Source organism: Aplysia californica, unplaced genomic scaffold (genome assembly GCF_000002075.1).
Source record: "Aplysia californica isolate F4 #8 unplaced genomic scaffold, AplCal3.0 scaffold00232, whole genome shotgun sequence".
In the NCBI taxonomy this organism is placed as follows: Eukaryota; Metazoa; Mollusca; class Gastropoda; order Aplysiida; family Aplysiidae; genus Aplysia; species Aplysia californica.
In genome coordinates, this window is record NW_004797502.1 from 373,656 (window position 1) to 393,925 (window position 20,270).

At 40.0% G+C, this 20,270-nt stretch overlaps 2 protein-coding genes across 2 annotated transcripts in view; one reads left to right on the top strand and one right to left on the bottom strand.

Annotated features, from left to right (window-relative positions):
- Positions 1-6,743: 6,743 nt before the first annotated feature.
- LOC101864150 lies at positions 6,744-19,177 on the bottom strand. Its single transcript, XM_005099989.3, has 2 exons — positions 17,073-19,177; positions 6,744-7,744 (listed from the first exon to the last, which is right to left on the bottom strand). Exons 1-2 carry the CDS (start codon positions 18,713-18,715, stop codon positions 7,678-7,680), a joined length of 1,710 nt encoding a protein of 569 aa, XP_005100046.1. The 5' UTR covers positions 18,716-19,177; the 3' UTR covers positions 6,744-7,677.
- Positions 19,178-20,149: 972 nt separating this feature from the next.
- LOC101864528 (prostaglandin reductase-3-like) overlaps positions 20,150-20,270 on the top strand; it is a 15,595-nt gene continuing 15,474 nt past the window's right edge. The window contains exon 1 of the mRNA XM_013083443.2: positions 20,150-20,247. The gene's annotated coding sequence lies outside the window, so the exon portion shown is untranslated. The remainder of the gene's footprint in view (positions 20,248-20,270) is intronic.

Genomic DNA, 20,270 nt, shown 5'->3' on the forward strand with positions numbered 1-20,270 from the left:
GGTAGTAGTAGTAGTAGTAGTAGTAGTAGTAGTAGTAGTAGTAGTAGTAGTAGTAGTAGTAGTAGTAGTAGTAGTAGTAGTAGTAGTAGTATGACTTTGTATCATTAGTGTCATTATTATTGTTACCATTATTATCATTGTGCGCGTGTCCTCCAGGCAGCAATTTGCCTGCAACGTTCATTTCCAATGATTTACTGTCCCAGCCTATCACTGGCGTGCACAATGGGAAGTCAGAACTGACTGACTGAATATAAACTATTTACGCCACCATTGACACAGTTTGGATCTTATAGAAAGTGTACTGCTTCCTCGAACGTTCAGAATAGTTATGTTTTATCGTGAACAATAAATGTATATGTATGTACTTTTTTGTATATATAGGCAGAACGGTGGTCATAATTTCCCAATGCGCTCATTTATTGACCTCATGCAGTTGCGAGCGCCGTAGAACTGTATTCAAACTTAACTATTTTCCTTACGACACAATTTGTAAGGCAGCATGGTGGAATCAGACTCTCGTCAAAATAGTCAAAGTGAAGAAACTTGCATGATTCCGCTGGTTTATGAATTTTTATCAAATTTTTGTTTTTTGGCTCAACACCTTTCAAGCCTATTACAGAACTCATTTCTGTGGAAAGTTTTCGGAAAAACGTTGATTAAAGGCACAAAAAAGTAAATGTTCAGTTACCACGGACTTTTAAGCTAAGGAAATAACTCATCTTTAGCTGCCATTTTCTCACTAATTTTACCTCTGAAAACAAGTGACCTCCACATCCTTCTTTCGCAAATATCTCGACTTGTATTCAAGATAAATGGATATTTTTTTCATACAAATAATTACAATTGAACAAGCTTTAAGACGATACGAATAACTCTACATACCCAAAAATTGACGAGAGCCTGATTCCACCAGGCTGCCTCACATTTAGAACTTTAGATGCATGCTGCTTTGAGTGTACTTGTCAGGGCCAATTCTGGCTGAATGGCGTGCAGTACACCAGCAGGCAGGAGGTGTTACTTCTTACAATAAGTTCCCCACTTGAAGACCAAGCTCTTGTCTTTTGCGAGCAACAACCAGGGGCCCATCCTCAACAACACAGACGAGGGTGAAATTAATGATAATCTCGTACGAAAAAACAAAACACGTTAGATATCTCACGTAAAGTCTCCGCTATCTCTCTCTATGATCGGCCCTTTTGGATGGGATTGAGCAAAGTGCCCAGTTGATATCGTGCTGGATTACATACAGTGTTATTCTGGGTCGAACAGGGTTCTTTTTGGGGTTGTTCAAGTATTTAACATGCTTTGCTGTTGTTATTGTTGTTGTTGTTGTTGTTGTTGTTGTTGTTGTTGTTTGTCTTTTTGTTTGTTGTTGTTTTGGTCTTTTTTATGAAACGTTCACTGTTATATCGGAGACGGGTGTTACATATCGAAGGATGTGTAACTTGAATTATCAGACAGTCTTCTCAAGGGGATTCAAACTCTAACTTCATTATACAACAAACTGATCAGCTTATAAGGTCGCCTTTAACATGATAAAACAATGTGACGCAATAGAATGAATTTTAATGAGCGAAAATTGAAACGGTAAATGTTTAACGCCCGTAGCACTTGTAACACTGCTAGTTTATTACAGAGGCGGCACCTCCGAATAAACGGCCGTCTTCGATAGCACCGATCCAAAAGGAAGAATTCGTGTAAAATGTCTTTCCTAAGGACATAACATCGAGCTGAGCTGAGCTGAGCTGAGCCTCGAACCCCGAACCAGCCCGCAGTCTCTGGACCTCGAGTCTGGTAGCCGAGCCACTAGACAACCGACGCCACGTTTCAATAAGGTACCAGATGAAGAAAAACATTTTGTTAAAAGAAAAGGGCCACTATAACACCAGTATAAAAATAGCTGCTAACATCGATGTGTTTTGATTGAGGCTTAAGGTATTGGTACAAAATGTTTCTGTACACTCTACGGTGTTCAGGATAACATCATGCTTGGTGCAGTTTTGTAACTTCGTCTGTTCCACAATATGTCCACATACATTATAATACAATTTAAGTAATCGCTGAAGAATATAGAAGTAAAATAGAAGCAACAGAAATGTGGTTTCCTGAGAGACTGCAGGGAATTTCTTGGAAGGAAAAGAAATCAAATAAAATAGTACGTGAAAAAGCCCGCGTGGGCAGCTCACTGCTAAAAAGAAATAGGAAGAGACAAATCCAGTTTCTGGGACACTTGAATAGATATATTGTGGGCCTTGAAAATCTAGCTCTCACTGGCAAAGTTACAGGCAAACGAAGGAAGGGTAAAGGCAGAGCAACTTGTTGGAGAGCTTAAATAGATAGGGGAGGGGAACAGATCAGGAGGTTATTTTTAGAGCATCAGAGGAAAGGACCAAAGGAATGAATGGAGAATCCTGATCACCGGTGTCTGTAGCAGATGTTGCACTTGATCATGACCTTGTACACGCACAGTGTAGTGACGAATCATGGGAGGCAGCTGTGTATCGGTACATGGCATTGAACGAGTTAATTCATCAAGGACGAGCATTTTGGTCTCAGAACAACATTTCAAGATGCACTATTTTTATAAAAATCACTACTTTTTTGTTTGTACCGAGTTGTTTTTGTTTTCTTTCTCAGTTCATGTTTCATGTTTTCATGACCTAAACTTAAAAAGGCAGGTCGCAACATGTTTGTCTTGTGTCTGATGTGTATATTACGATTGTTCGAAATGTACCACAATAAGGCCTTTAGTCTACTGACTGGATACATGTATATTAGAGTTAAAGAGTTTAAAATTCAAAGAGACACTCGCGCGTGGTGGTGAGGTCCTTATATACAAAACCAAGAGTTTGTCTCCAACAGTAGAACAGTTGGCTATGAACTAAGTCAGTGCCACAGAAGATCAAATGGCGAATTCATCCCTCCCTCCTATCCCCCCTCCCTTTCTCAATGTTTTTTTTTTTTCGAAAGAATTCTTCTATGATGAAAGTTTAAAGAATAAAAAACATGTTTGCTTACTGAGTATAATAATCATTTCTTCTCTTACTTTCTGTTTTAAAGCGTAATAAAAATCTAGGATAAAAAAGTATAGCTATCATATGTATTTTTTGTAAATTTACCCTCATATTTCTCTTTTCTTGTTCCCTATTTCTGTCACAGAAATAACCTGTTTCACAACAACCTATTCTTCTCATACTCCAATGAAGTTGCTAAGTTTATAAAAAGTCTGTGACAGTAAACTGAGAATGTTGTCAGCTCTATGAATCTACAGGTGCCCATTTTGGGTTCTCAAGAATCGTAATTTTTTTTTTTTAAGTTGGATAATTCTTCTGGAAATCTTTTCAGACAAAAATAACATATTTGAAAGAACCGGCAAGCAACAGCATGATTATGTTGTTGGAATAACAGAGATACATTTTTAAAAATTCTACTCACATCCCCATCTCTATCACCCCCGCCCCACCCTCACCGAAACAAAAACATTCGAACAGCATCCCTTTCAACGTTTCTTGCGTTTTATCTTCTCCAAATCACATTTCTCTATTACCATGTTTGCTTGGTTTGTTCCCTGGTTAATGTTTGTCAAGTATGTCGATACCCTCGTAGACATTTTCTATATCCCTGTGCTAACGAGCCGGACGAAAGGTTTTTATCGCCTAGTCTATTCCCCTTCCCTCATCGTTTGGCAGAGAGTGTATAACAAATTGCCCCTCTCAAATCGCTATGTCAAGATGTATAGATTCGAACACACATTATATGACTGTTTAGATGCTTTTGCAAATAAGTGTTTATTGTCCTCGGGCAGGTAAAATGTTTTCTATGTAAAGTCAATCATTATTGATGTACGCGAAGAACTTGCGGATTACTTTTAACATTACAACAAAATCATTTTCTTCAGTGTTGATAATTTCGAGATATTATTGCTGCCAGCAACGATGACATTACATTGATGTCAACCCCTGGTCGGAATGAAATGTTCTCCCAGCTTTCAAAGTAGGAACGTTTTTATCATTAACAGATCCATGTGCTCAGAGTCAGCCGTTTCATTGCAGTTCTAAGTAGAACGACGGTCATAAAACGTCTCCCCCGATAGCGCCAGTGGGCGGTATTATGGTGTCACCAAACGATACATGAAACCGACGCTTTCTACTGACTGCTCTAACACTAGACTGATGATAACTACACAAACATTATCATTTGTGCCAGTTAAGCAGGCTGAACTGCTCGACATTCTATTGTGTCCGAGGCGTCTCTCTAGAGACATTAGCTCTTGTGACCTTTGTGTTTTATTGTAAAGGGCTTGTGACCGCGTGATTGTACAAGCAAATGTCTTTGGCTAACTTTCTAAAGTAGATAAATTATCAATGACGAAAGCAGTAAGTCGTTGTCGTTTTCTTCTCGAGTTACTCCCCTCTCACTAGAGCGAAAACATCGCCTGCCTCGTCTCTTTAAATATCCTCGCTTTAGATGTAGCTAAAACTCACAAACCGAGAGATTTCTTGTTATAAGACAGCATAATTCACGCACGCACACACGCAGGCAAAAATCCAGTTTAATTTTTTTTCACTACAAGTTTGTCAAATACATTACTATTACTGTTACGTTCAGTTTGTTCCCTCCAATGAGGAAGTTTCTACGCCAATGACGACACGTCGACTTGCAGAGTTCCACTGCGACTCTCACAGCTAGCATCATTCTCTGAATGACGGTATCAGCTGAAATTGTGGCCACCGTGTACATTGGGGACTACAGAAGTAAGTAATCGGGTGAAGTAAAACATTATTTTTTCAACATGCATGGAGTTGTTTTAGCACTGCGCTTTCAGCGAAGTACATCCTCATATATCACACGTGAAATATAAAAATCTCGTTATCTCTCGTCTAACAACACCATGGTAAAGAGATTTTCTGAAATCAGTGGATACGTTATAAAATTTCCAGGTGTAATCTTTCTTTAAAATTCGTGATTAAAACTTGGCAATTTGACTCGTGAGACAAATCATGATCTACCACTATAAATTACGCAATAACCTTAATATTCAAGAGAAACTTCCTTTTTGTGATTATTCAGATGATATACGAGATGCTCATCTGTATGACAATTTGATACACCGTCAAAAGTTACTAGAGAGCAACCTATGACACATAATTTAATTAACTTTCCTTTAAATCAGTGCTTGCCAACCTGGACACAGTAATTTCTTTAGGCGGTGGGAATCACCAGGGCAGAGGCAGGTGTTATTCTATGACCTGCATGGAAATACATGAATGTAGGAGGTAAGAAAAAAGCCAAAGTATGCGTTGGTTATAAAAAGGTTGACAAGCACTGCTTTATATAGTAGTGGACAAACATAATAAGAAAAAACATTTACCCAGGAACAAATCGTGCGCTCGTCAAAATAATGAAATCGAAGAAATCGATATTTTCAGCCTATTGGGCAATTTTTATTGATTTTGTTTTCTCAACACCTTTTAGATCTATGTCCATTAAAAAACACATTTCTGTATGGATTTGATTGAAAAACGGTGCAAAAAAAAAGGGTAAATGTCAGTTTCTAGGGACACTCAGGGTTATCAAGTTTTGGTATTCATTTTCTCGACCCCCACCTCCTTAAATCTCGACTTTTATTCAAGATTGGCATTTTAAAAAGTCAAAACCGAGACAAATAAACAAGCATTAAGTTGATAACAATAACTATTATAAGCTCAAAGAGCGCCTGATTTGTTTCTTTGTCGGGGGTTTAGGTTTAAAAGTAGGACAACTTTAAAAACTTTATAATGATAACATAACTCCAAATGCTAAAATCTTGACTAGCACTTGATTCCACCGCGCCGTAACCTATTTTTTTTCCTTTTTCAGGAAGTCTTGTCTTTGTCGAATGTGCTCTGCCTTCAACCTCTCCTATTTTGGGGATCAGAGCTACATTAATACTTTTCTTATAAGGTAATTTTATACACGTCGACATATCTTAGGGTACCGCAATTTAAGAAACTGGCTTTCTACCCTTCCACGACCAAACCGGGCGGAGGGGGATACAACATCCCAGCAGAACGACCGAGATATTCAATAAAAATGATCCCCACTGAGTCCCTTACGTGTGACAGCGAAGTGCCTACTAGTAACCACTACACCACAGACATCTTACTCACACAATAGAAAAAAACTTCTCAAATGTTCTTTCTTTGCTTATTCGCTATCTCAGAATACGAAGTTCTACCTGCTCAACACCAAGTTTTGAGAGATTGGACGTCACATTTTTTATTGAGTTTCACGGTATGTCAAGCCTTTTCGAATGCAATTCTTTCAAATATTATTATGATAACCACTCCAAATACTCTTACGATTTTGATAAAGCAGATAGAGCATTTGCTTCTTGACCTCAAGGTCTTAGTAATTCAAAACAGCACACACACACACGCACACGCGCGCGCGCACACACACACACACACACACACACACACACACACACACACACACACACACACGCACACATGTTCACACTCATTTATAAATATATGTATATATATATATGTATATAATATATATATATATATATATATATATATATATATATATATATGCAGATTTATGTATATAATGTATATTTATATATATACATATTATATAATTATATACATGTTTTATAGATAAATATATTATGTACATGTATGTATATTATTTATATAATTATGTATATATGTATATATATATATATATATATATATATATTTCATTATCTTTTATTGTCATATGAGTTTGTGGATAAGCTAAATGAAATTGTAGAATACATTTCTGGTACTAAATGGGATGAACGTAAAACACGTCAGACAAGCAGACAAAAAGATAAAACTACAAATATATCACAGTACTTTGTCTCCTACACCTAAAAAAAAGCTGCTCTATTTAGTACTGATTTCCTTTCAGAAATTGAGGAAGCATTGAAAACAGTGGCGTTTTCTACATTATACAATAATTACCTCTGCTAATGTGACGTTAGCCAGCTTTCTCCATCACAAAGAACAGCTGCTGCATGATGATCCTGTAATTGGACTGATGTCAAACCTAGAACACTTCATTTCCCTGCCCTTTACCTGTCATTATTAAGTGTTTTTGATAAGATTTGTAGGTATCATCCTCTGTTGGGAGGGGGAAAGCATAGTTTACTGATTGTGTAGGAATCATTGTAACCTGACACTATATAAAAAGTACATGATGTATTATAAATGTATGCAATTATTAAGCTACAGCATGATCCAAAATGTGGGGTAGGAGCTTTGCCCATTGCATTGAAAGTAAACCATTATGCAAGCTCTAAGACGTTTTTATCTTTTGTACAGCATTGTTAAGTGAGAGTTAGAAGGAAGGAACGTATTTTTTTTTAAAAACATTAGCTATGACACACAACAATTTTCATTATAGATTACCACAAAAAAAAAGAGAGAAAGAAGTTCATGGGATTTAAATAAATGGTGGTTGTAACAGAGAGGATTGTAGCACATTATATTCATAGAAGGAATTTTCTAAATGGAGTAATTAACAGCATTCATAATAAAAAAGACATCTGTGCGACTCACGTCACCTAGTTCTGTGGTAGAGGCAAGCGTAATGAAAAACTAGTACTGGCAATATGTGACTACCACAGAACTGTTCTGGAAATTATTCTCTTTCTGCGCCCTTTCAGAGAGACCAGTCATATTCCATCACTACTTCTATTGGCTGACCGTCAACTGGGGAACATCGTTCACTGTGAAAATAATGAGAAATGACTATGAACTTTTGGAGTTCTATAACAATGAAGAGCTAAGACAGCCATTCATTAAGACAACGACTGTGATGTTTGAGCAGTGTTAAACCAAGGCAATCTTCGTGGGGGTTTTTTAATTTTTGGTCCAAAAGGCTGTTTCCACAGTGGATGTACTAGTCCGTAGACTCTGATACGATGAAACGCTTAAACAGCCATTAAGACAGATATTAATGTCAATCCCCATGCTTTTTGGGTTGTTTTGTTGTTGTTGTTGTGGTGGTGGTGGTGGTGGTTCTTGTTATTGTTATTGCTGTTGTTGTTGTTGTTGTTTATAGGGAGGGGGGGTCCACAAAAGGCTGTTCCCACGATAGAGTTATTTCTCTTTATACTCCGATTCAAGAGCGATTTAATTTGTAATGTTTTAACCAGATTCATTACCCATAAGATACAGATAGTTTAGAGAGAGGGGGCTGTGGGGGCGAGTAGAGAGTGGGCTTTGATGTTTCAGTTAGTCGTCATTTTCGCTCGGCTCTGAGAACGAGCCCTCTATTCTATCATTGACGAGAAGCAGTGGGTCACTCCCCTTGAAGTTGGGGTAAACAATGCACTAGAATAGCAACATTTGCTCTTAAATGTAGGATAAACTGGCTTTTTGTTGGTACATAGAAATATGTAATCAAAGAGCTAAAAACGTCTATTTTTTCGGCATAAAATGATTATCTTGTCAGCTTGCGTCACCTTGTCCAGAACTCGTAGATTTCTAAATACCAAAATAACGGGCAACAAGCGTCCTTTTCAGGAATGGCACCGTTGTTTTGAAACTCCCTGCGGAACAGTGGCAATAATAGCTAGGCGACTACCAACCTGAAATGGCACACTTTCCTCGCAAGGAACTCGATGTCGCAAAATTTCTTGAATAAATAATAACACTCTCAGAAAGATATTTAAAATCAACACACAACGAATTTTAAATTTTGAAGTAAAAAACTCCCAGAAAATTGATATTTCCAACTGTTTTTATTTCTTTTAGAAAGAGTCATTGTGAACTGAGGAATGGAGTAAAATGAAACAGTTGTCGGCATTATTTTTTCCCCGCGAATTTTTCTACCAAACCGAAGAGCGCGCTTGTGCTACTTATAATTATAATAGGTCTAATAATGTATAACATATCAAACACAAAACGACATAAAATCATCTAATTCACCAAACGTAACAAAATACACAACAAAGCGTTTCGCTACCTTAAAATTACAAAGTCCTATCTGACATTTTTGGCCGTTTTGGGTTACTCAGACCATGAGGTCTGACCGAAATGTTCTATCTGCTGTATCAAAATTGTAACCTTCTCCAAAGTCGTTATCAAGATATTCAAAACATTGTATTCCAAAACGCTTGACATAGTGGCGTCGGTAGTCTAGTTGTTAGGTTACCGGACTCGTAATCGTGAGATTGCGGGTTCGGGGGTTCGAGTCTCAGCTCGGTCCGACGTTGTGTCCTTGGGAAAGGCACATTACAGGAATTTCCCACTTGGCTCGGTCCTTTCGGAGACGGACGTTAAACTGGGAGGCCCTGCCTCTTAAATAACCCAATAGTGTTGATAGGGGAGTTAAACCCATACCATTTCCCCATTTTCCCAAATCTTGACATGAGAAACTCAACATATTTTTTGAGTAATATCTCTCAAAATTTGATACTGAGCAGATAGAACTTTGCAATTCTAAGGTAGCGATTATTGTCACGGCACAGAAGAATCAGGCGCACATCAATTTTTGGGGCATAATATGGCGTTATTGGTATCATCTTAAAGCGTGTTTATACGTCTTGCTTTCGATGAAAAATACCGTTCTCTCCATCACTCTTGAATAGAAGTCAACGTATTTGTAATTGAAGCAGGCGTCAGAGGTAAAATTAGCGAAAAAATGGCTGCCAAAGTTTGGTGACTTCCAAAGCATAAGTGTCCTTGGAAACTGCAAGATGTTAATAGTTCGTACCCTTCATCTATGTTCTTCAGTAAAATTCAGACAGAAATGATTTTACTGCCCGCACCCCTCCCAACCCCCCCCCCCCCCCCAAAAAAAAAAGAACAAATTGAATAAAAATTGTCGGATGCACTGGACAATCATTGAAAAAAATGTACACATCATAGACATTGTCACAATGTTTGTTTCTACGATTTAAGGATTTGGATGTGCCCCTAATTCTATTGTGATGAAACAAAAAAGAACGTCGAAATACATCCACACCGAATAGATGAAGCTACATGCTTATTTTACGAGGTTGGAAGTAAAGTCTATGATGTGTACATTTTTTCTTTTTCGTTATCCTGTTAGCACAGCAATCGCCGGCGTTTGTATTGAAGCGATAAGTCGCTTCGCTGTCGCCCGCAAGGTCCCCGAGTTTGATTCCCGAGTGGGGAGATTTTTTTTTTATGGATTATCCCTATAATTCTACTGAGATGTTGTGTCCTTCTCGTCCCAGGTTAGCCCTGACATGCGAGGTCAGAAGCCCTCCCTCTAAATTATCTCAATCGTGTCGATACGGGCGTAAAAATACCTAAATTTAAAAACAAAGCTACGGTTTCACAACCCCAAATATTGCTGCGCTCTTATTCTTCTGCATCGCTTCGATGTTGTTGTATTTTGTCTCGAATCAATTTGATTTTTCTTACAGCTAAACCAGTAGCAAAAATCATGTCGATTTGTATAAAATTATATTTTGCATTTCAGTGTTCCGTTTTTCTTTTTGCTTACTCCGTTTTAATTTTTGTTCATTCTGCTCTGACATCGATATTGGACATATAGAATGTGTCTGCTATACCTCGTCCTGTTAGCATTAATATCCTACCTGGTTCCAGCTTCTGCTCCTACCTCCACCCGTATTACACCCCTTTTCTCTCTCTCTCTCTCTCTCTCTCTCTCTCTCTCTCTCTCTCTCTCTCTCTTTCTCTCTCTCTCTTTCTCTCTCTCTTTTTCTCTCTCTTTTTCTCTCTCTTTTTCTCTCTCTCTCTTCTTCTCTCTCTTTTTCTCTCTCTCTCTTTCTCTCTCTCTCTCTTTCTCTCTCTCTTTTTCTCTCTCTCTCTCTTTCTCTCTCTCTTTAACGCTTTTTGTTTCCCTCTTATTTTCGTATTGATGTTTTATAGATAGATAGATAGATAGATAGATAGATAGATAGATAGATAGATAGATAGATAGATTGATCTATGCTTATGTAATGGTATGCACTGTTCCATCTACTTTCACTTTCAGAGTACTTTAACAAGAGGTGAAGAAACGCTAGCTCTTCGCTCTACACATCTCCAGTTATACCTCATCGTATGTTTTTAAAAATTAAATCTAATTTCCCCAGTACTTTTTTCATCAGATTACAAGGAAAAAGCAGTGTGGAGCATCAAAGACCATCCTTTACAATAGTCAACAGTCATGGAGGGTGTCCTGAACATCACTAGCCGACCGTCCCTGAATCTGACCACCCCCTTGGACAGTGACAGACGAGGGGATACACCTGGACAAAGTATAGTGCTCTCGATGGACAAAGAGCTCTCAAAGACCATCAGCATGGCTATTGAACTGTTCGTTAATCCTTACCTCAGCCTCTTCGGCATCGTTGGCAATGTGTACAGCGCTGTGTTTCTCTTCCGCTCCGGCCTGAAGAAATCGTCCAATGTTCTCCTTTTCTGTACAGCTATTTCGGATGCGGCGTTCCTGGTGGCCAAAAACAATATTCCGTCGTTGGTTTTCAGATACGGAAGTAAAAAACTCTTCCCTGAACCTCTGGAGGGCTTAACCTTTTTTGGCGCCTGGCTTGGTTATAGCTGTCTAAATCAGATCTTCACCGGCACCTCCTTATTCTTACCCACGTTAATGGTGGCCGAAAGGCTCGTAGCAATATTTTTTCCTCTTCACGTTCACCTCATTATAACTCCGAAGCGAATGTGGACCGCTTGTCTCCTGATCGGGGTGGTTTCCTTCAGCTTCACCGTGGGATTCTATTGTCGATGGTACTGGTTGGGGATGTACCACTTCGCTTCTATCAACATGAGCTTCGCCATCCTCATTCAGACAGGATACAAGGACATGGCCATCACAGTTCTCAACGATTACATCATCAACAACACAACGGGCAGCTTCTCAATCTTGGTGGTCACAATCGGCTCCGTGGTGATCGGGGTCAAGGTCGTGTTGTCCGTGACACAAAGGCAAAAACTTGCTGCAGTGCCTCAGAGCAAAAAGGACAACGTGACATCACGCACCACTCGCACTCTGTTGACCTTCTGTGTCGTGTACTCCGTCACGGCAGGGAGCGCATACGTCATCAGCAATTTCGAAATTTTTTTTGTGATCGAAAGGTATTTAAGCTATGTACTCGACGACTTCAGAAATCTCACTATGATAATCAACTGTTCTAGTAATTTTATTATTCATTTTCTGACCAATCCAAATTTCCGGGGCCAGTTCAAGTTACAAAACTTCCGATGTAGACAGCCGGGGTGTTCATGTTTGGCCAAGCTTAGGGCGATGTTGCGAACCAATAAGGACAATAATCTGTAAGTTTTTCAGATGCCGTAGATTGCGTATGTTCGCCGGTCATGAAAAAAAGCTTCTTGCTGTAGAAGAAGCTCATTACGCACACCATCACGCATACCACTGGCAATAAATACGAGGTGGTTTTAAAGCAAGGTGAAAAAAACAAACCTCAACAACAACTAAGCAGAGTGATATCAATTTTCCACGGTTGTTATGAACGTCACACCGGGGAACATGCTACTTGTACCTTTATGAACCCCCTGCCAACTTCCAAATCCTACCTGTTCCGAGAAATTATTTTTTCTGTCAATTAAAACAAAACAATTAGATTTCCAGATTGGAGAAATATTAGTTCTTTTTAATTTGCGATGCACTCAAAGGCAGCTTTATTATAGTTGACTATTATCGTTGTGCTGTCAAAAAAAAGTAATAGTAGATTCTGTACGTCTTCCTTGACACAATCTAGATCGACAGGCTTCTACCACCCAGCTAGTCAGGGCCAACGTAAATTGGGGGAAAGGGCCACGAAAGGCCAACAGACAGATGGAGATACTCGATAACATCTGCTCACTTTGGAATTGAACACACCTTCTGTGTGTTGCGGTAAAACATCTGATGGACCACAGACGCAAGTATAATGTTGTATGTTACATGTCTCGTAATTGATGTCAGCGACTAGATGTATTGCATGGCAAATATTTCGTCTCCTTTCTTTTGAACCGTGCGGCCTGTCTGGGATGTTTGTATATACAAAGAGGTCAGGTGAATAGCAAGATACATCCATAAAAAGAGTACTAGCCCTTAACATACAACAGTACCTACTGTAAAATATCCCTACAAAATCAGTCAAGTGAAAAACCTACTTAAGCATTCATGCACTCTAGCGTTAGTAACAAGCCAAGCCCATCTTAAAAGTTAAAAGTGTTTCAGTTCAGATAAGCTTGGTCGTTGTAGGATTAATGGGACTTACCACCCTTTTACCCCTCCGTATGACTTTGTAGATCTGTCCACTCTTCTCTCCTTTGGCATTAGAAGTTTGACTCTTTAAATCTATTACTTTTATAATCAGATGGGGGGGGGGGGTTGTGTGTGTGTGTGTGTGTGTGTGTGTGTGTGTGTGTGTGTGTCAAGCTGGTTGTCTCCAGCCCCCAATTACATGAGACATTCTATGTATGCCATTGTGGTAAAATCAGGAGCTTATCGAAATTATAATCAATTCGAAGAAACCAACATTTTCACGCCTATTTGGGTTATTTTAATCGATATTTTTAAAATAGCTGTGCTTTTTTTACGCTCATAAACACATTTCTGTGTACATTTTATGAAATGATTTATGGAAGGCACAAAAATGTAAACTAATAGTTCCAAAGGACACGTTAAGTTTTAGCCCTGACACAAGGTGACCCCCACCTCCTATAATCGCAAATAACTCGTCCTCTGTTCATGATAAATGGGTGATTTATTTTATATAAAGCAAGACAAAATTAAATAAACAAGCTTAAAGTTTAAGAAGATACAATAAGTCTACACGCTCAAAAAATTGACGAGCGCCTGATTCTTCCGCGCTGTGATACATAATTTGGTGTTGAGTGTCCTTATCTTTACTCCCGTACAGCCAGATTGGCAATATCGGTGTTCTCAACATTTTAAATTCATTTGGGATTTATCTCTGATTTTTTTATAAATTGGACCATTATCTCTTTCGTTATTGTGCAACTCTTTCAAATAAACCTGACGCACATAATTATTCGCATCCAAAATTTGAAAACGTATCTGAACTCCATTGCTGCATTTCTGTCTTGTCGGCATTTTGTCCTGAATTCTCTGCTCTTGATATGAGTTAGAGAAAATGAGACTCGAAAGTCAAAGAGATCACTCACTGTTGCACGCAGAAGACCCGCGTTTCCTTGTGGAGTAGAAAAACCTTTATGGAGTCTCGTTTTTTGGTTTGTTGTTTTGTTGTGGGTTTTTTTTTTAATTGTGTGTGTGTGTGTGTGTGTGTGTGTGTGTGTGTGTGTGTGTGTGTGTGTTGTTGTGGTTGTTGTTGTTTTTGTTTTTTGTTCTCTTGGGGCATTGTTTCCATCTCAGCTCGGATTGACCCTGACAGGCCTGTCAGAGTTGAAATCTCCTCCTAATATGATCTAATTTATGCTTATGGGAGCGTAAAAAACGCCTGCATTTAAAGGGAACTGCATCAACAATGTCTTCATGCCAAGCGAGAAATATGTGAAACAACGTGGTGAAATCAGGCGCTCGGCAAAATAATGAAATCAAAGAACTTTTGCATATTTCTTGCCGTTGGGCTATTTATTTTTTCTAATATTCTTTTTTTTTGGGGGGGGGGGGCTGAACACCTTTTAAGTCCATTCAACAACACATTTCTGTGTGGATTTTACTGAACAACACTGATTAGAGGCACACTAACTGTGAAATTTCAGTTTCAAGAACTCTATGAAAAATATCAAACTTTAGCGGCCATTTTATCGCTAATTTTACCTCTGAAACCAGGAGACCCTCACCTCCTTCAGTCGCATATATCTCGACTTTATTTCAACATAGATTGATCTTTTTCACCAAAATGAAGACACATGAACAGGGTTTAAAACGATACCTATAGCCCCATATGCTAAAAAAATTGACGAGCGCCTGATTCCACGGCGTTGTGCCACATGTGGTATTTACTATTTCCCTACATTAGAACAAAGTTCTATCTGAGATTTTTAGCAGTTTCGAGTTACTAAGACCATGAGGTCAGAAACCATTTTGGTGTTGTATCTCAACTATCTGCTCTATCAAAATCGTTAGATTATTTGGAGTCGTCATCAAGATATTCTAAGAATTGCATTCGAAAAAGTTTGACATGTGAACTTCAAAATTTCTACGTCAAATTTCTCATAAGTATTTGTGAGGCATCGTGGTGGAATCAGGCTCTCGTCAATTTTTTGGGCATGGGGAGTTATTGGTGTCATCTTAAAGCTTGTTCACTTGCTTTATTTGGATGAAAAAAATATCAATTTATCTTGAATACAAGTCGAGATATTTGCAAATGAAGGAGGTGGGGGTCACCTGTTTTCAGTGGTAAAATTTATGAGAAAATGGCCGCCAAAGATTAATTATTTCTTTAGCTTAAGAGTCCGTAGTAACTGAAAATTTACACTTTTGTGCCTTTAATCAACGTTTTTCAGAAAAATCCACACAGAAATGAGTTTTTTAATGAGCATGAAAGGTGTAGAGCCAAAAAACAAAAATTTGATAAAAATTCACAAACCTGCGGAAAAATGCATGTTTCTTCACTTTGATTATTTTGACGAGAGCCTGATTCCACCACGCTGCGTCACATTTACTTCTATTCTTTGTCCGTTTTGATCTATTGTTCGGCTTATTCAACTCTGTCTTGAAATACCATTTCTGTGGCATTGGTGGGGAAATCAGTCGCTCGTCAAAATAATGAAATCGAAGAAATCGGCATTTTTCTGCCGGATACAAATTTCCTCCTACTGTGGAATCGAACTCGGATCTCCTTCTTGTGTGCGACGGCGAAGTGCCTTACCGCTACATCATAGATGCCGGCCGAGGCAGTTCAGAGAACACATAGAATACAATGCAAATGTGTGAGTTTGATCAAGAGCCCCCATCAACACTATTAGGTTATTTAAAATGAGGGAGTTCAAAATGTGTCTCCGATACGATCGAGCCAAGTAGGTTTAGAGCTTTAAAAACTCCTCAAAAACGACCCAAGTTCAAGAATGCCCAGTCTGGGATTCGAACCCGAGCCGCCAGATATTTAACATGATACCAACTTACGTGGAAGTCTGAGTCTTTGATAACAAAATCATACTTAGGCCAACAGTATCAAGAGCAATAAAATAGAGACAAAAAGACAACATCTTGAGAAACGTGAAAAGTATAGAAACGTATTTTTTGTCTTTTATCTTAATCATAATTTGTCCATGCCTGAGGATACAATAGTGGTAGTAAAACAAAAGCCCGTAAGAGCAGGATTTCGATCTTAAGAAGAACAGAGACAGATATTCGCTAGAAGGGCAAGAGGGGGTGTCGGGTTCGATTATGGGAAGGGGGAGGGAGGTGTGGGGTTTTGGTGATGCAGAGAGGGAAGAGGTGTAAGAGTTTATGGTGGAGAGAGGGTGATGGCGGTGGGGTTTGGGCAATAGGTGTGGGATTCGTGCATGGGTAGGAGGGGGAGGAGTGGGATCAAAAGAGATACATAGAAAGATACAGAAAGAGTCGAGGGGGGGCATGGAGAGAAAGAGAGAGAGAGAGAAGGGGGAGCCAAACAGGGAGAGAGAGAGAGGGAGAGAGAGAGAGAGAAGGGGAGAGAGAATGACAGAGACAGAGACAGGGACAGTCAGAGAGATCCGAAAGAAGTATTATTTATAAGCATACAAAATTAGAATATTGCTGTACAAATTGAGAGTCAGACGAATATAAAACATAAACGATAAAACTAGATCCAAAACACGAAAACACTCACACACAGAAAAAACTCACGTATATACACACTCTCTCAGTCATTCACTCACACACTCACTCACTCACACACTCACACACACACACACACACACACACACACACACACACACACACACACACACACACACTCCTCACTCACTCACTCCCTCACTCACTCACACACTCACTCACTCATTTATCTTTTTATCACTCACTCACTCATTCACTCTCCAATCGCCCGATGGGCGAGTAGAAAGCGGAGTAAAACAGTTCACTCACTCACTCACACTTGCATTCACTCATTCATTCACTCAACCACTCTCTCACTCACTTACTCGCTCTCCCAATCGCTAGATGGACGAGTAGAAGACCGGACAAAGACGGTTCCAGTCACTGGAGGTCTCAGATTTTCGATGACCACTGTCCCCACCACTTCCAAATCAGGACCACCTCCTCCAGGCTTCTCCTCTTTCTCCTCCTCCTCTCCCTCCTCTCCCCCGTCCTTTCCCTCTTCCTCCTCCTCTTCATCCTCCTCTTCATCCTCCTCCTCCTCCTCCTCCTCCTCCTCCTCCTCCTCCTCCTCCTCGCCATTCTCCTTCATCGTGCATGCCCCTGAAACCGGACGTGACGAGGCCACATACCACATCCCCTTGGCCACGGTGTAACAGAACTCTGTGACGTCATGACGACATCTGTCTCCCCACTGGTGCATCTCACAGTTCGGACCCTGGTAGTTTCCTTGATTCGTAATGTCGTGTCCGTGGGAATGTCTGATGATGTCTCCATCTGAACACTGACAAGTTCTCGGGATAGTCATGTTGTGTCCCCGGGTATGGACGATGTCTTCGTCAACCCTGTTGACATCTGCTGTGCGCGGAGGGTCGCCAGAGGCTAGTTCATCAGGTAAGACCAAGTCATGGCTCGCTAGCGTCAGGGTCAAGGGGTCAACCAGCTTGCTGTTCTGATAAAGTAGTTTGTCAGGACTTACAGAATCAGTTTCACCTGTATAAGGCTCATCTATGCCATCGGAATTGCCTGTATTGCACAGAGCATCAACGCGTATCATGGAGTTAGGTGGGATGCCCTGAAGTACCTTACCATCATTATTATGTTTACTGATGTCCTTTCCTTCGCCCGCCATGTAGTTTCCACCATGATTTGTGTGACTACCTTGGGTTATTTCTGTTTGAGATATCGGCTTATTAATGCCAAAATGGGGACATTCTTCGAATTCCTGTCTTGCGGTCAGAATACCTTTTGTCTTTACACCTTGTTGTTCAACATAATGTAGCGAACCATCCCGCGTTGTTCTACTTTGCCCCCTCCCATCACTTCCTACACAGCCAAGGCGTCCTAATGAATCGGTCACTGAGTTTACTACACTGCATAATGTGTTGTGGGAACGGCTTTGCTGAATCTTTGTCCGACATCCAGTGTCTATGATGTTATCTGAGAAACTGCTAACTCCAAATGCGGCTTTGCTACTATCTAATTGACCAGCGCCGATTGTTGTGGCTTTTGTGGTACACTCATTATCTCCAAAGACGTTGTATCTGATTTGTTCAGCAATAATCCGGACGTTTCTCTCTTCATCGACACCGCCGTATGTTCCTGTACTGTTCTGGTGTCTAATCTTTTGAGAAAAGTTTCCACCTGCAGTTTGAATAGTGGCGTTTGTCGTTGTCAGGGATATGCCTTCTGCATCACTCAAGGCTACACTGATACTTTCCTCTGAACGACTCCTACAAGCTGTCGATCTCTTCGTGTAATAGACTGATTTATAGCTGTTTGTAGGGCGTTGCTTCTCACTCCAACGTATTCGGCAGCCTTCTTTCTCTGAAGGTCCGTCTGAATCGTTAATAGACCAAAAAGGTTTCTTCGAAAACAACGCTGCTCCAACGTCTTTATCAACACTCTCGTCATGCCATGCTGAGGGCAAGGATTCTCTGTACAAACTCTGCTGTTCAGAATCAGACATAATGTCGGTAGTGTCGACAGTCACGCCAAAATCTAGCACTATATTCAAGTTGTTAAGGGCGAGACAGTTGGAAACGTTGTCTCTTTCAGCTTCACGACCTTTCCTTGCCTTGACAAGTTCTCTTGAGCCTGACACACCAACTTGAGCTTCATGTAAGTAGTCGCTCTTGAGGGGGAAGTTGACCGGCAGGTTTAGAGTGATCCATCATATGAACCAGTTTATATTCCGACATTCTTGTTTAAGTGCAAGAAACTGCCGACTCCGGGAAAAAAGTCATTAGTGATGCACGAGAGGCTCAATCCATGACGTCATTAACAAGGACATTAACTCTTGCAAGTTTTGTCGCAGTCAACGTTTCGAACCCTCTCTGTTAGCCTGTCCGATTGAACAGATGGCTGCCTTAGCTTTGGGTAGCCTTGCTTGCCTGTTGAAGCAGCGACTGTCGTTTAGAGGACAGCAGTAGCTGACAAAAAGAAATTAGTATTTCCGTCAATTAAACTTAAAACAAATGGTGAAATGGTATTTGCATTTCAGGAATGGCAATGTGAAAGAGAACAAATCTGAATCTTTTAATTCTTTCAAAATTAAGCTCAAGTCAACTATGATTTTAAATCAAAGAGATACATTCTAGATTTTCACAAAACTTAAGCGCTTGTGAAATAGCACTCAGATATATTAATATTATAAGCATCCTTCTAGATGCACATCAAGTGTCATTTCGATAGCAAAATACATGTACTTGTAGAAGTGAGGAGTAAAGGGAAAGTTAGCCTGAAGGAATTCAGGCAAAACATTATTTGGCAAAGTAAGTGTAGCTGGGGTTATCACACTGGGAGGTTCAAGTAAGTTTAATCCTAATTATTCATGTTCGTTATTTCGCCAGGGCAGACGGGGAGGGGGAGGATGGGAAGAGTTGACAATAGATCTACCACTGACCGGCGCGACATGCATCTCATTACGCCTCAACCCGCCAGTGGAAAAGGGGGATGCTGAGTGGGAGGGGCGGGGGGGGGGGTTATAATTTTAATCGAGGTTTATGAATCAAAAGACAAGAAATGAGAAGTACGGAACAAGAGGACCACTTGGGGCCGGGGAGTTGAGAGCATTTGCAAGTGGCGTCAGAATAATCTTCCATAGGGTTGGATGTGCTAATTTCGTCAACAGGCCGTCCAGTTTTGTGGTACAACAACACAGCTACACACAACAACACACATCAACACACAACTACACACAACTACACACAATAACATACAACTACTCAAAACAGAACACAGCACACAATACCTTACAACTGGACAAAACAACACACAACCCACAACAACATACACTGCATGCTGTTTTCCCCAAGTGCTATATAAAAATAAACAACACTTTCTGCCAGTCACTTACTGCTTATGCAAATGAGTTGATTTGAATGACACAGGATTGCAACGAAATTGCAGCAAGCATGTGTTTATTATGAATGAAGCTCAGGAAAACTCGTGTCACCTGCTACGACAGTGAAGCACCTAACCGCTACACAACGGACGCCGGTAATAATAATAATAATAATAAT